Below are 16,821 nucleotides of genomic sequence, written 5' to 3'. Positions count from 1 at the left end.
TTGGTTGGGCATCTGACTTCAGCTCAGGTCATGATCTTATGGTTTGTGGTTCAAGCCCCACATCAGGCTCTGTGCTGACAGCTCAGAGCCTGGAGCCTGCTTCGGATTCTGTGTGTCCCTCTGTCTCTGCCCCTCCCCTGCTTGTGCTCAGTCTCTCTCTCTCTCTCTCTCTCTCTCTCTCTCTCTCTCTCTCTCTCTCTCAAAAATAAATAAAAACATTAAACATTAGTATTTACTGTCACAGAAAACACTGGTCAATATACAGTATTATTATGTTAAAGAAAAAGTAACAAAGCAATATGTTTCTACATTTGCTTAAAATCTGTACATATAAACAAAGAACAAAATCTTAGAAACTCTATAACCAAATTTTAGCAATGGCTCCTCTTACATATTGGCTATATTTTTCAAAATCTCTGAACCCCACACATATTACATCAGTAATTAGAAAAAATTAAGTCCCCATGATACTCTATGATATGGGAGTTTCTATGGTGGCTTTATTTCACACAATTAATGATGTAGGATTGGGTTTAAGACAAAAAAATATTAACACTATTGGTCATTCCTTGTGGTAGTAGATGTTCAGCAAATTTGCATCAAGTTTATCTGTAAAAAAGAAAAAAAGACACAGTGAGTTCAGGTTCAGGGTAAAAAGTAGTAACTGCACTCTACTATTTCTCTTCCCCTGATCCAGCTAAAAAACCTAGATAGAATGTGTGGAATAGTCTGAAGACAATGAAAAGTAAATAATAGCTGGAATTGCAGAAGAACAGAAATCAGTACCAGAGAACTGAGTTGGGTTTATCATCCACCTGCCCCTCCCTGCCCCCACAATTATATTCCCCCCAGGCCTGCTAAAGCAAAAATATCAACATAGTCTATAGGATTCAAATAACACACAGAGTCTCAATATTAATGTTCAAAATCTCTCAGATACAAAGTAAACTTACTTGACATAAGAAGAACCCTGAAAATCTTGGTTTTTACATGGGAAATGACAATGGATATATGCCAAAACTGAGACTGTATACATATTAGAATTACCTGACAATGACTGTAAAGCAGCTATTATTAAAAAGTTTGCCAAGAAGTAAGGGCAAACACTCTTGAAATGAATGGAAAGGTAGAAACTCTTAGCAAAGAAATAGAAAATATAAACAGACACAAAATAGAAATTTTCGGGGGGAGGATTTGGAAAGAGAGTGAGGGAATTGGGGAGATGTTAGTCCAAGGGAACAAGCTCAGCAATTAGAAGATGAGTAAGTTCTAACGATCTAATACACGGTATCATGATTATAGTTAACAATATTGTATTATAACTTGAAAGTTGCTAAGAGACTACCTCTTAAATGTTCTCACCACTATATATATACACATATATATACATATATATATATACGTATATATATGTATATATATATGTGTATATATATATATAATTATGTTGCATAACACATTATACACCCTAAACTTATACAATGTTATATGCCACTTATATCTCCATTAAAAAAGTTAAAAAAAGATGAAGAGGATACTTTTAGCAGGTTATCTTGAGAAGCAGTCATTTCCCAGCCACCCTCTTAGCCAGAGGGCAACAGCCCAAACATTCAAATATAAAATAACTATAATTTATCAAAAGGATAAAAATTAAGGCTTCTGATAGTGTATAATGAACTTTGAAGTAAAACTAAAGCATCTTCCTCCCAAATTTAAACTGCCCTAATGAGATGTATATATTCAAACATCTCAGAAGAGAGATTTAAACTTTGAGAAGAAACATATCTGGACAGACATTGCAGAAGAGGCGAAAATTTACATAAAGTAGAGGAAACTTGTGGTAAATTCTTTACTGGATTTGATATCTCACTTGAGCACATAGTTTACCATAGCTAACGCCAGCTGTGGCTGGCAGACAACTGTGCATCTACCCAGCTGGGGCAGTGAAAATGGGTCATGAGACATAGGGAAAAAGAGAAATTGGAAAACAAATATACTAGAAGATAGTACTATTCTTTTTTTTTTTAATTTGTAAATTTTTTTTAAATTTACATCCAAATTGGTTAGCATATCAACAATGATTTCAGGAGTAGATTCCTCAGTGCCCCTTACCCATTTAGCCCATCTTCCCTCCCACAACCCCTCAGTTTGTTCTTCATATTTGTGAGTCTCTTCTGTTTTGTCCCCCTCCCTGTTTTTATGTTATTTTTGTTTCCTTCCCTTATGTTCATCTGTTTTGTCTCTTAAAGTCCTCATATGAGTGAAGTCATATGATTTTTGTCTTTCTCTGACTAATTTCACTTAGCATAATACCCTCCAGTTCCATCCACATAGTTGCAAATGGCATGATTTCATTCTTTTTGATTGCTGAGTAATACTCCATTGTGTGTATATATACCACATCTTCTTTATCCATACATCCATCGATGGACATTTGGGCTCTTTCCATACTTTGGCTATTGTTGATAGTGCTGCTACAAACATGGGGGTGCATGTGTCCCTTCGAAACAGCACACCTGTATCCTATGGATAAATGCCTAGTAGTGCAACTGCTGGGTCATAGGGTAGTTCTATTTTAGTTTTTTGAGGAACCTCCATACTGTTTTCCAGAGTGGGTTCACCAGCTTGCATTCCCAGATAGTACTATTCTTTAAACAAATTAGATAAAACATTTAAAAATTTGAACTGAAAATACAAAAACTAAACAAGTAAACAAAAACACCTTACAGAAGCATGTAAGTGACAGAGGAAAGAGCCAATGAACTTGAGGACAGATCAATAGAAATTATCCTAATTGAACAACAGAGAAAAAAGAAATCCCTTCTCAGCCAAAAGTGAACAGAACCTCATGGGTCCATGAACAGTACAAAAAGGACTAACATTCATGTCATTGGAGTTTCAGAAAAAGAGGAGAAAAACTGTGTTACTATATATATTTTTTTTCTAAAAAATTACCAAATTTGGCAAAAGACGACAACTTACAGATTCAATGTCAACAAACCCTAAACAAAAAACACAAATGAGGGGCGCCTGGGTGGCTCAGTCAGTTAGGCGTCCAACTTCGGCTCAGGTCATGATCTGGCAGTCCATGAGTTCCAGCCCCACGTTGGGCTCTGTGCTGACAGCTCAGAGCCTGGAGCCTGTGTCAGATTCTGTGTCTTCTTCTCTCTCTGACCCTCCCCCATTCATGCTCTGTCTCTCTCTGTCTCAAAAATAAATAAACGTTAAAAATTCTTTTTAAAAATACAAATGAACATGAATTAAATATGCTACAATCAAATTGCTGAAAACTAAAGACAATATTTTTTTAAGTTTATTTTTGAGAGAAAGACAGACAGACAGACAGAGCGTGAGGGGGGGGGGGAGGTGGGCAGAGAGAGAGGTAGACACAGAATCTGAAGCAGGCTCCAGGTTCTGAGCTGTCAGCATAGAGCCTGACGTGGGGCTTAAACTCACAGACTGTTGAAATCATGTCCTGAACCAAAATCGGACACTCAACTGACTGAGCCACCCAGGTGCCCCAAGACAATCTTGAAGATAGCCAGAGACTAACAGTGTATTACTAATAAATAGATAGACAAAGATTCAAATGACTGTGGAGGCAGAAGGAGTATAAGATTTTTTTTTTTAATTTAAATTCAAGTTAGTTAACACAGTATAGTCTTGGCTTCAGAAGTAAAACCCAGTGATTCATCTCCTAAATATGACACCCAGGGCTAAAGTGCCAAAAAGAGGGGTGCCTGGGGGTTCAGTTGGTTAAGCATCTGACTTTGGCTCAGGTTACGATCTCATGGTTTGTGAGTTTGAGCCCAGCATTGGTCTCTGTGCTGACAGCACAAAGCCTGCTTGGGATCCTCTGTCTCCCTCTCTCTGTGCCCCCCCCCAGTTGCTCTCTCTCTCTCAAAAATAAATAAACATTAAAAAACTCATTTTAGAAGTTTAAAGTGCCAAAAAGAGAAAAAAACAGAAGAGATGATAACTCAGAATTCTGTATCAAGTGAAAACATCTTTCAGGAATGAAGATGAAATAAAGACATACTCAGATAAAAGGAAACTAAGAGAATTTGTTGAAAAAAACTGCTCTTAAAAATTTCTAAAGGAAGTTCAGATATTAGGAAACTAATGTCAGAGGGAAACTGGGAACATCAGAAAGGAAGGAAGAATAACATAAGTATAAATAGAATAGATTATTTTTTATTTGTTTAAAATATTTTTTATGGTTGAAAACAAAAATTAAAACATTGTTTTAATGAGTTTTCAATATACATAGATGTAATATATAAGATAACTATAACATAAAAGAAGAAAGGTAAAAGAACCTAAATGGTGGGTCCATTTGAATGATAAAATACTCATTCTAAGGAAACCGAAAAGTTAAGTATGTACATCAAAATCTCTGGAGCAACTTCTCCACAAAACTATACAAAAAGATACAGCTAAAATGCAATCAATAAATTAAAATGGAATATCAAAAACTGTTCTAATTTTCCAGATGATAGTAGGGAAGGGATAACCAAGGAATGAAAAACAGAGAAAATAAAGAGAGAACAAATAATAAAATGACGATAAGGAATTGAAATTTAAATATCAATAATCATACAACTCTAAATGCTCTATACACATCAATTAAAAGAGATTGTCAGAATAAATTAAAAAACATGACCCAGCTATACGCTGTCTACTAGAAAGTCACTTCAAATATAATGATATAGATATGTTAAAATTTAAAGGGTGGGGGGAAATGTAAACTCTAATAGAAAAGGAGGCTGGAACAGCTATATTAAAGGCAAAAGTAGACTTCAGAGCAAAGAAAATTACCAGGTAGGTATATTAGTTACTTCTTGCTATATAATGAAGTACCCCCAAATTTAGTGACCTAAAACAACACACTTTTATTTTATTTCTTTTTTTTTTTTTTAAAAAGAGAGCAAGTACAAGCAAGGGAGGGGCAGAGGGAGAGGGAGAAAACCTTAAGCAGGATCCACGCTCAGCTCAGCGCCAGATGCAAGGCTTCATCTCACAACTGGGAGATCATGACCTGAGCCAAAATCAAGAGTCAGATGTTTAACCAACTGAGTCACCCAAGTGGTCCATAACACACATTTATTATCTTACAGTTACTGTTGGTCAGGAATCTCCTTATGGCTTAGCTAAATTTTGTGCTTCAGGGTCTCTAGCAAGGCTGCAATCAAAGGTCAGCTAGGGCTGTGGTCTCACCTGAAGCCTTAACCAAAGAAGGATCTGCTTCCAAACCCACTCATGATGTTGTTGGCAGGATTCAGTTGTTCCCAGGCTGTTAGAGGGAGGGCCTCAGTTCCTCACTGGCTGTTTGCCAGAGGCCAGCCACACTCAGCTCCTTGCCATATGGGCCTTTCCATAAGGTTGCTCACGGTATGTCATCATCAGAGTAAGGGCACAAAACAAAAACAAACAAAACAAAACAAAACCTAGAGAGAAAGTGCAAGCAAAAAAAAAAAGTAACAATAATTTATAAAACTAATCTTGGAAGAGATGGCTCATCATTTTTTTGCCATACTCTGTTCATTAAAAGTGAGTCACCAGGTCCAGCCTATATTCAAGAGGAGACGATTACATACAGGTGCAAGTAACAGGAGTTGGGAATCGTTAGGAGTCATTTCAGAAGCTAGGTACCACTAAGGAACATTACATAATGATAAAAGACTCAATTCATAAAGAAGACATAAAAATCCTAAATGTGGGTGCATCTAACAACAAAGCTTCAAAATATATGAAGTAAAAACTAAAAAAAGTGAAAGGAAAAATAGAAAAACACACAACTATAGATGGAAATGTCAACATTCCTATCTTGTTGATAGAACCAGTAGACAGATGTTCAGCAGGGACACTGAAGGACTGAACACCATTAACCTGGATTTAATTGACATTTACAGAATACTCTATCCAACAACAGCAGGGTACATTTCTTTTCAAGTGTACATGAAACATCCATCAAAGATTTGTGATAAAACAAATGTGTGTGTGTCTGTGTATGTGTGTGTGTATGTGTGTGTGTGTGTGTATGTGATAAAAACAAATCTTACGGGCGCCTAGGTGTCTCAGTAGGTTAAGACTTGAACTCTTGGGGTGCCTGGGTGGCTCAGTCGGTTGAGCGTCCGACTTCGGCTCAGGTCATGATCTCACTATCCATGAGTTCGAGCCCCACATCAGGTTCTGTGCTGACAGCTCAGAGCCTGGAGTCTGCTTCAGATTCTGTGTCTCCCTCTATCTGCCCCTCCCCCACTCATGCTCTGTCTCTCTCTCTCTTCTGTCAAAAATAAATTAAAAAAAAAAAAGAGTTGAACTCTTGATCTCTGCTCAGGTCGTGATCTCATGGTTCATGGGATTAAGCCCGCTGTTGGGCTCTACCCTGATAGCATGGAGCCTACTTGGGATTCTCCCTCTCCTCTCTCTGTCCCTCCCTCATGCTCTCTCTCTCTCTTGATAAATAAACATTAAAAAAATGTCAATAAATTTCCCCCCACAACTTCCCTGCCCCCAAATCTTAATAAATGTAAAGGGATTAGGATCATTCAAACTGGAGTGCCTAGGTGGCTCAGTCAGTTAAGCATCTGACTCTTAATTTGGCTCAGGAAATGATCTCACGGTTTGTGATCACATGAGATCATGGTCATGATCTCACGGATTGAGCCCCGCATTGGGCTCTGTACTGACAGCATGGAGCCTGCTTGGGATTCTCTCTTTTCCTCTCTTGCCCCTCCCCAACTCGTGCACATGCTCTCTCTCTCACACAAAATAAATAAACAGACATTAAAAAAATAATCATTCAGGGGCGCCTGGGTGGCGCAGTCGGTTAAGCGACTTCAGCCAGGTCACGATCTCGCAGTCCGTGAGTTCGAGCCCTGCGTCGGGCTCTGGGCTGATGGCTCAGAGCCTGGAGCCTGTTTCCGATTCTGTGTCTCCCTCTCTCTCTGCCCCTCCCCCGTTCATGCTCTGTCTCTCTCTGTCCCAAAAATAAATAAACGTTGAAAAAAATTTTTTTTTTAAATAAAAAAAAAAAATCATTCAAACTATATTATCTGATCATAATGGAATTAAAATAGAAATTGGTAACAGAAAGATAACAGAAAAATCTCTAAACACTTGGACATTAAACAACATACTTCTAAATAGTTTATACATCAAGGAAATTTCAAATTAAAAAAGATTTTAATTTGGATGAAAATGAAATTTGAGTGAAACTGGAAAGTGTTTTAAACTAAAGGAAAATGAAAATATATGACAAAATTTTTAGAATGCACTTAAAGCAGTGTTTAGGGGAGATTTTATAGCATTAAATGCCTATATTAGAAAAAAAAAAAAAAAGAAAGCCTTAATACTTAAGCCTTAAACCTTAAGACTTAAGAAACTTAAAAAAAGAAAAACAGAAAAAGAACAAAATAAACCCAAAGCAATCAGAAGAAAAGAAGGGACAAGAGCAGAAATAATATTGAAAACAGAAAATCAATATAACCAAAAGTAGTTCTTTGAAAAGATAAAAAAAATTGATAAATTTATAGCAAGATTGAAAAAGAAAAAAGAGAGAACTCATGAATTACCAATATCAGAAATGAAAGAGGGGTTTACTGCTACATAGTGGAGGTTTGTACACTATTTTCAATATTTCAAAAACTGTAACAGGCATTATGGAGTAGATGAAAGAGCATGAGCATGAGTTAACAGCAATGTGTACAAATCCTGCTTTTACTAACCAGCTGTGATAGAAGACCAAGTACTTCATCTTTTAGGTGTCAATTTTCTTATATGTAAAATGGGTATTGTAATATTTTAACTCAAAAAGCAAAAGATGAGGTTTAAATGAAATTAAAGTAGGTAGGAAAAGAGCCTAGAACAATAGAATGTACTCAACAAACTCACACTTTCCAATCAGGGATGACATTTACCAGTAATAAGGAAAACAAGGGGAATGTGTTTCCTTGTTTTTATTACCAGTTATAAAAATTCATTAGTAGGTAATTTTTATATTTAAAGGTTTCCTGTACCACATTACCATGCTGATCAAGAGCTCTGTTTGGCATATCAATATATCTATCTAGTATCTCTATCTCTGTCTCTATCTCTACATACAACTATAATTAAAACCAAATGGGAATCCAAATTTAATGCTATTTTTGATCATTTTGTTTGACAATTTAAAATTTCAAACTTCATATCCATAGGGAAGAAGAATTAACCATAGGATTAATGTGTCCAATAACACGTAATTCTGTAAAGCCCACACTAGATGGCAGATTTTAGACAGGATTTTCTGGGTCACAAATTAATTAGGGTTTTTTTCTACAATCCTGCAGCCTACTCAGTTGACACAGAATCCCGATTTCCTCTTCGTAGGTGAGAGTTGAGATATTTTGGTACTTGAGATATTTGGAAACCTCACTGCCAGGTAGCCAAATTAGAAGAGGCAAGTACTGGGGAGACTGGGTGGCTCAGTTCGTTAAGCATCTGACTTCAGCTCAGGTCACCATCTCATAGTTCATGGGTTTGAGCTCTGTGTTGACAGCTCAGAACCTGGAGCGTGCTTTGGATTCTGTGTCTTCCTCCCTCTCTGCCCCTCCTCCACTCATGCTCTGTCTCTCAAAAATAATAAATAAACATCAAAAAGGTGGGGGCAAGTACCTAGGAGGGTTTCAATGGGGGGAGAAAAGAAACAAATAAACACCAATCACTGAAACCCATACAGCCAGATCCATTTCTGCAGTAGTTTTTACTTTCTTAAAAAACTGGAAGGAGGGGGGAGCACCTGGGTGGCTCAGTCACTTAAAGCATCTGACTTCGGCTCGAGTCATGATATCATCATCGTCATGATCTCATGGTTCACGAGTTTGAGTCCCACATCAGGCTCTCTGCTGAAGGTGCAAAGCCTGCTTGGGATTCTCTCTCTCTCCCTCTCTGCCGCACACACTCTCTCTCTCAAAATAAACTTAAAAAAAAAAAAGCTATATGCTATATTTTATCACTGCAATTTGGGAGAGAGAATGTAGTAGTTAAGAATCTGAATCATTTTTATGACTTCAATCAATTTTTTAATGCAACTGTCTTTTATCTTTTCATTTTTTCTTTCCTCTCTTTTATGTTAACCATGTTTTGAAGAAGTCTTTAACAAGAACATACTGTGTATAAAGAACTTTGTATAAATGCAGGATGAGGGAGGTAGAAGTAAAGGAGTGGGAAATGGGTCACACATTCTAAGCAATCCTCTCTCCTTAAGGATATTGTAGTCCTGAAGAGAAAATAAGACAACTACAGAAATACCACAGGGCAGGTAGAAAGTGAGACATGTGAGGTTTTATCAGATGTAAAAGAGAGGATTATCTCAATTTGGCTGAGTAGTAAAAAGGAAGAAAGTGAAATATATTAAGGAATGTATGTATATACATACACACATATATATGTAAATATATGTGGATAGACATATATATATGGCAGTTATTGAGCTAGGTGGTTTTCATACATGATTTAATTTCATATCATTTTTACTGTTTAGAACTTTCTTACTTACAATACCCATTTATCAGGAGTAGTAACTGAATCTTAGAGAGGATAAATAAACTTGGCAAGTTTCCTGATAGGAAGCAGCAAAATCCAGGATTGAACCCAGGTCTGTATGCCTCTAAAGACTGTTCATGGGGGGAGGGGGTAGCATCAGCTACTGTTTTTATTTTTGAAAATGGATTACTGTAGTTTTCAGAAATAGAAACTTTATGTATAGTCATTGTAAGATAGAAGAATTGTAATACATTGGGAAGGCAGGAAACAGACATCCAGGCATAGCATGGACATAAAATGGAAGCAGAGGAGAGAAATGATGAGCATTCAGGCTGCCTGGAATGGGGCTACCTGTGATTGATCCTAAGTTCTTAGACCAATAAATGCTTTGAAAGAGAGGGGAAAAAAAAGACAGCATTCAAATCTACACAAGGACCAAATCTGTGTCAATACATCTGCAGATTATTTCTAGAATCTCTCCATTTGACCTTGGTGTCCTGCTTTTCCTGAGCCCCTGTTGTGGCTTTCCCAATGGCCTTTGCATTATGATACATTCACCAAATTCACAGAGGTGAACATAGCAAGTCCTAAGAATGCTGGTACCAATGTGTATCATTTCTTCTCAACACAAAATGTTTGAGTTCCTACTGCAGGTGGGCCTGCCCCAAAGATGTACATGCCAACATGAGTGAAATGGAGGCCAGGCCTCATAATTATATCTTACTTGGGCCTCTCTTAAATTTTCTGTCAAATTATGAGCTCCTTTGAAGTTCCTTTGTAATTTCTTGTAGTAAAGAAGACTGATTAAAATAATAGACCTGATGTCAGACATACCTGGATTCATGTCCCAGTTCTACTCCTTGTGAATTGTGGAAACTTGATCATATAGACTTTCTGTGAACCTCAGTTTTCTTCTCTGTAGAATGGGGATAATAATAATAGCAGCTTATGATGACTTAATAAGGCAAGTTGAGTGCTTAGCATAATACCTGCCATCTATTAAGTGTTCAATAAATGGTTGCCAACAAATGAAGGATGATGAATGAGGGCCAGAAGGAAAAGTCACAACACAAGCCTTATCCTTGTATCTGAAAAATTGAGTTTTATAGATAAATAGCAATATTGGATTAATCACTGTCTCCATGAGCTTTTCGGTGGCTCATAACTATAATAACTATATGAGCCACAGCCTTAGGCTGCCTGCTCCTGAAAGCACCAGGATCATTCCTCACATGTCTGGGATGTGTTTAGTGCTCTCCTCAGTGTGACCTCTGACTAGTACCCAATCCCAAAGACCTTGAATGAATTTCTGCAACCCTCAAATGGTCTTCTTTCACATTGACTTGGTTGACATAGAAGAATGTTGGTGGTAGAAGGGGAGCTATGTGTCCTGAATGAGCAAGTAGTCATGAAGTAATTGGTGAGAAAACTCTTTCATTAGCTAGATTCTACAGGGAGCAAAATAAGTTAGGCCACACTAAAGTATATATCTTAATTTCAAATGGAAATTATAACCCACAGTGTGCAGCCTCTTACCCCTTGTTCTTGGGTAAGAGTCTAGTATCCACAGGGTTTAGGTAAAAGGAGTCTATAGCATGGAAGGACTTTGCAGTCTGAAGTTGGTGCTTCAAAGGAACTACTTCTATCACCATAGGCTATAGGCAAGGGACCATTCCATTGTCTCTCTGACCTTGTCGCCTACCTTTCTTCCCTCTCTCACTCTGCCCTAGCCCTCATGACCAAGCTATCCTTGGGTCTGCAATTCAGGGCAATGCACTTCTTTCAAAATTTTATCTCTGGACCGGACCAAAGATCGAAGTACAGTAGAACCTTGGATTGAGAGCAACTTGTCTGTGAGTGTTCTGCAAGACACAAGGAAACGTTTCTAATAAATTTTAACTTGATAAATGAGCGAAGTCTTGCAATACAGGTAGTACGTGATGCCAAACGTCACATGATCACAACTGAGCCAATGATTCTCTCTCTCTCTTTCTGCGGAATTGTGGGTTATCTCTCCCATGCTCAGATGCTTGGTCTCAGGCCACGGTGTTTGGCAGAAATCAGTGATTTTTCAGAACATTGGAAGGTGCCTACAACTGGCACTAGAGTATTTTTTTGTCACTTCAAAGCACCTATGGACAGTCCTTTGCTTTTCCATACAGGAGTAAGCTTAGGAATGTTTTTTTTTTTCATTCTAGGCCAGGCTGCCTCCAGATACAAACCCTTTCCTCTGCTGCCTTATTGCCAGTTCCATTAAATGCAGTATATGACAAGAGTTTATTAATACTGTACTGTAGTCAACATCCATGTGAATGTATACAATGACCCCCATGTAGAAAAAGGTTGAAAAGAAAGGCAGTAAGAAGATGATTATGGTGGAAGTTAGTGAAATCATTGAGAAACATGAACAAGGTATGTGAGTGGCTGAAATTGCAAGATTTTATAAGTCTATATTGACCATTTGCACGGTATTGAAGAAGAAAGAAGAAATAAGGGGGCTAGATGCAGCAAAAGGAGTCACAAGAATATCAAAGCAATGGCCATATGTTCTGGAAGATATAGAAAAGTTGCTTCTGGTTTGGATAAACAAGAAGTAACTAGCAGGTGATACTGTGACCGAGAAATTTATCTGCAAGAAGGCAAAGGCCTGGTACAGCAACCTCATAAGTAAACTGCCACGTACAGCAACAGAAAATGAAGAAGCCTTCAAGGCAAACGGGATGGTCTGATAACTTTAAGAAGAGAAGTGGCATCCATAGTGTTGTGAGGCACAGAGAGGCTGCGAGTTCGGACACTAAGCAGCTGAGGCATTCACTCCTAAGTTCCAAAAGATCATGGTTTCTGAATGTTACCTGCCAGAGCAAGTTTTTAACTGTGATGAGGTGGGGCTTTTTGGGAAAAAGATACCAAAGAGGACCTATATTACAGAAGAAGAGAATGCAATGCTCGGTCACAAATCCATGAAAGACCATCTCACCCTCATGTGTTATGCTAATGCAAGTGGGGATTTCAAAGTCAAGCCTTTGCTTGTGTATCATTCCGGGAATCCATGAGCCTTCAAGAAATGCAAGGTGCAGAAGAGCCAGTTAAACATTATGTGAAGGTCCAACAGCAAAGCTTGGGTTACTCATATCTTGTTTGTTAAGTGGATCAATGAGGTCTTCGATCCTGCAGGGAAGAAATAGCTTTTAGAAAAGAGTCGGCCACTCAAAGCCTTGCTGCCTATGGATAATGCTCTTCCTCATCCTCCAGGCTTTGAGGCTGACTTACTGGAGGAATTCGAGCTCATTAAGCTCAAATTCCTTCCTCCCAACATCACTCCAATCCTCCAGCCCATGGATCAGCAGGTCATTTTGAATTTCAAAAAGCTTTAAAGCAAAGCACTATTTCAGCGATTCTTCGAGGTGACTGAAGGAAAAAAACCTTACCCTCCGAGGGTTTTGGAAAAATTATTTCCATATTAGAAGCTGCCTCAAGTTCACTGATAAAACCTAGGATGGGGTCACCAAGAGAACCCTGAATTCTGCTTGGAGAAAACTGGCCTGATTGCGTTCTTGGACATAACTTAGAGGGGCTTGCTCGTGAACAGGAGCTGCCAGTTGTCAATGAAATTGTGTCCTTGGGGAAGACCATGGGACTGGAGGTGAATGAGGACAACATTGAAAAGCTGGTGGAGGAACATGGCCAGGAGCTGACCACCAACAAACTGATGGATCTGCATTGCGAGCAACAGCAAGAGGTTACAGAGGAGATCTCATCTGCAGAGGAGGAGATAAAGGTGGAGGAATCCCTCACTTCAAATGAGATTAGGGAGATGTGTAAAATGTGGGAAACAGTGCAAAATTTTGTAGAAAAGCACTACCCAATAAGGCTGTAACAGTGCAAGCAATGAATCTGTTTAACGACAATGCAATGTCACATTTCTGCAAAATCCTCAAAAGGAGGCAAAGCGAGTGTTATTGGATAGGTTCCTTGTTAAAGTTGTACAAAAAGAAAAAGATCCATTGACCCAATAGATAGCAATGATTCCTTCAGCGATAGTGAAAGTTGTCCTACATAATTACCCTCCTCTCTCTAGTCTCTCTCACACCAGCCACAAAGGTTTTCAAACATAAGTGCAGGTTAATTTGTTTATTTTTCTTTATATTTTGTATTTTCTTTATTATTTTATGTTATATGACAATATTATAATAATTTTATATGAATATTTTTGGGTTGTGAAACGAATCTGAGTTTTCATTATTTCTTATGGGGAAATTCACATTAATATACAAGTGCTTTGGATTATAAGACTGTTTCTGGAACAAATTATGCTCCCAAACCAAGTGAGCTGTATTTAGTTAAGGCCCATGTTCACATTACATTACTTGTACTTGTTATAAACTGGTGTAGGGATACCTGGGTGGCTCAGTTGGTTGAGTGTCTAATTCTAGATTTCAGCTCAGGTCATGATCCTAGAGTGGTGGGCTCCACACTTAGTGTGCAGCCTGCTAAAGATTATCTCTCTCTCTCTTTCTCTTTCTCTTCTCTCTCTGTCTCTCTTTGGGCACCAGGACGTTCAGTCTGTTGAGCATCCAACATTGACATTGAACTTGCTGCTGCCAGAGCAGAGCCTGCTTTGGATCCTCTGTCCCCCTCTCTCTGCCCATTCCCCGCTAATGCGTGCATGCCCTCTCTCAAAAATAAATACTAAAAAAAAAAAAAAAAGTCTCTCTCTCTCTCTCTCCCCCTCTGCCTACTCTCTATCTCATGCTCTCTATCTAAAAATGAAAAAAAGAATTTTAAATAAAAATAAATAAATAAATTGGTCTGATGCCTTCTTAATTAACTTGAATGCTATCTTACAAACTTATTTAGAGAGCCATCATAAAGAAATTCTCAAAACTTTCTAAGGAAATAGATATTTATCAAATTATAAAAATAATATAATCTATTTTAATTTTAAATTAAGTATTCAACAGGTATTATCATGTTAAAAACTATAAAATGATATACATGGAGGGGCGCCTGGGTGGCTCAGTCGGTTAACCATCTGACTTCGGCTCAGGTCATGATCTCGTGGTCCATGAGTTCGAGCCCCGTGTCAGGCTCTGTGCTGACTGCTCAGGGCCTGGAGCCTGTTTCAGATTCTGTGTCTCCCTCTCTCTCTCTGACCCTCCCCCGTTCATGCTCTGCCTCTCTCTGTCTCAAAAATAAATAAACGTTAAAAAAATTTTTAAAAATGATATACATGGGCAATATATAGTCTGGTTGTTTCCTCTGAACTCTACAGTCTTGCTATGTGTACCCAGTTCCCATTTCAACATCACCAATCAATTCCTTCACCTCTATTACTAGTTTCTTCTGTGTTCTCCCAGAATTCTAATATACATATATATGCATACACTTACATATTGGAACTATAGAATGGTTGCTACACTTACTTTTTTTTGACAATGAAACTTTAAAAATTTTTTTTTAAGTTTTATGTATTTATTTTGAGAGAGACAAAGACATCATGAGTGAGAATGGGGCAGAGAGACAGAGGGAGAGAGAGAATCCCAATCAGGCTCTGTGCTGCCTGTGCAGGGCCCCATGCAGGTCTTGAACTCACAAAACAAGATCAGGACTTTCGCCAAAATCAAGACTTGGACGCTTAACCGACTGAGCTACCCAGGTGCCACCAAACATTTTTTTTAATAGGATAAAATTCTTTATATATTTTTTAAGTTTATTGATTTTTGAGAGAAAGTGAGTTGGGGAGGGGCAGGGAGCTGAGGAGAGAGAGAATCCCAAGCAGGCTCCATGCTGTCAGTGCAGAGCCCAACGCAGGGCTCAGTCTCACAAACATTAGATCACAACCTGAGCTGAAATCAAGAGTTGGGCTCACAACCCACTGAGCCACTCAAGGGTGCCAACAATGAAAATTGTTCAAATTACAAACTCAATTCCTTGAGTATATTTCAAAAGATGTAATATTTTTCTTCATTATAAATTTAAAAAGTTAGAAATTAACTTCAAATAAATAAGGAAATAGCAAACAAATTACTTTAAAAATCACAATCATATATGCATTGTACCTAGAAAAGAGGGACAAGTGAGGTTCCACTCACTTTCATGAGTTTCATCAAATACTGGACCTATTCAAGGGTGGAGAGAAAAGGCAAATTTCAAAAAGTAGAGTATGTTATTAAATCAGGCATTTGCAATATGGTTTCTTAAGAGCATCAGGTGAAGCCTATGCTTTCTAAACTAAATCTAGGAAGTAGAATCAATCTGTCCTCTAAGTCTGCTCACTGGTTAATGAACGAAAAAACAAGATTTAAAAACGACAACAAGACACTGGACACACTGCCAAAAAAGAAAAGTTAAACACTAAGATGTCCCAGATTATTCTCCAGATACAAACCAGTGGGCAGTTTCAAAAACTGGAGCCAAGAATTAGTCTGTTAAAAAGTCATCATGAACACACCTTACTTTTTTTTTTTTTTATAAATTTTTTTTTTCAACGTTTATTTATTTTTGGGACAGAGAGAGACAGAGCATGAACGGGGGAGGGGCAGAGAGAGAGGGAGACACAGAATCAGAAACAGGCTCCAGGCTCTGAGCCATCAGCCCAGAGCCCGACGCGGGGCTCGAACTCCCGGACCGCGAGATCGTGACCTGGCTGAAGTCGGACGCTTAACCGACTGCGCCACCCAGGCGCCTCCACACCTTACTTTTAAACATACAAATTTTTTGTAGTAATAAAAACCAAAACTAATTCTAATCACTTTTCTGACATTACTCAACTATAACTAGTCTTTAAACTGAATTGGGAGGAGGAAGAAGGCCACACCTCTTTGGCCTTGGACCTTTTCTCTCACACAAGTGCATATGGGTGAGTCCAGAGCATTTGTCATGATTGCTGTCAAGCAAGGCTGAGAGATTCACCTGGTAAAGAAAAATGAGCCTGTTTAGATAAGTAGTTTCTTACACAGACAACAATACTAAGATCAGCAAAGGTGCCAATTCACTGTGTCCCTTGCCCCATCGGATGCCAAAACAGAAGACGTCAGATAATGCAACATGGGCAATGGGGAGCTCTGTTTCTGATAAGCCAATGTCATACTCAGCAGTTTGGAGTATTATAGTATATATCTATACCCTATAGCCTACATCTACCCTAAAGTAGGGGGAAGAGGGGAATTTCGAGGCAGAAACACTTATATCTCACTAGAACCTGGAAGGTAATGAGAAATTGTCTCATCACAGCCTCAAGGGAAGATAAAGAGGTGGGTAAGAAATGGCCATGTTCCTCACAAGCCTGCCATTCTC

At 38.3% G+C, this 16,821-nt stretch overlaps 1 protein-coding gene across 15 annotated transcripts in view; it reads right to left on the bottom strand.

The window, feature by feature from the left end:
* Positions 1–218: 218 nt before the first annotated feature.
* The window catches only part of LOC123381494, a 57,191-nt gene continuing 40,588 nt past the window's right edge, over positions 219–16,821 (bottom strand). For 7 of the 15 annotated variants that reach the window (XM_045042642.1, XM_045042648.1, XM_045042650.1 and 4 more), the window contains one exon: positions 219–609. Coding sequence is in view for 3 of the 15 variants with exons in the window: in XM_045042649.1 (XP_044898584.1) it covers positions 586–609 (24 nt within the window). In the remaining 12 variants the exon portion in view is untranslated. Of the gene's footprint in view, positions 610–3,158; positions 3,203–4,969; positions 5,039–5,217; positions 5,448–10,359; positions 10,442–12,502; positions 12,694–15,584; positions 15,645–16,342; positions 16,438–16,821 lie in introns of those variants that run through there. The other 8 variants (XR_006588545.1, XR_006588546.1, XR_006588547.1 and 5 more) reach the window with 8 other exon arrangements.

Source organism: Felis catus, chromosome D4 (assembly GCF_018350175.1).
Source record: "Felis catus isolate Fca126 chromosome D4, F.catus_Fca126_mat1.0, whole genome shotgun sequence".
Taxonomy (NCBI): Eukaryota; Metazoa; Chordata; class Mammalia; order Carnivora; family Felidae; genus Felis; species Felis catus.
This window is presented reverse-complemented; position numbering and strand designations above follow the sequence as displayed.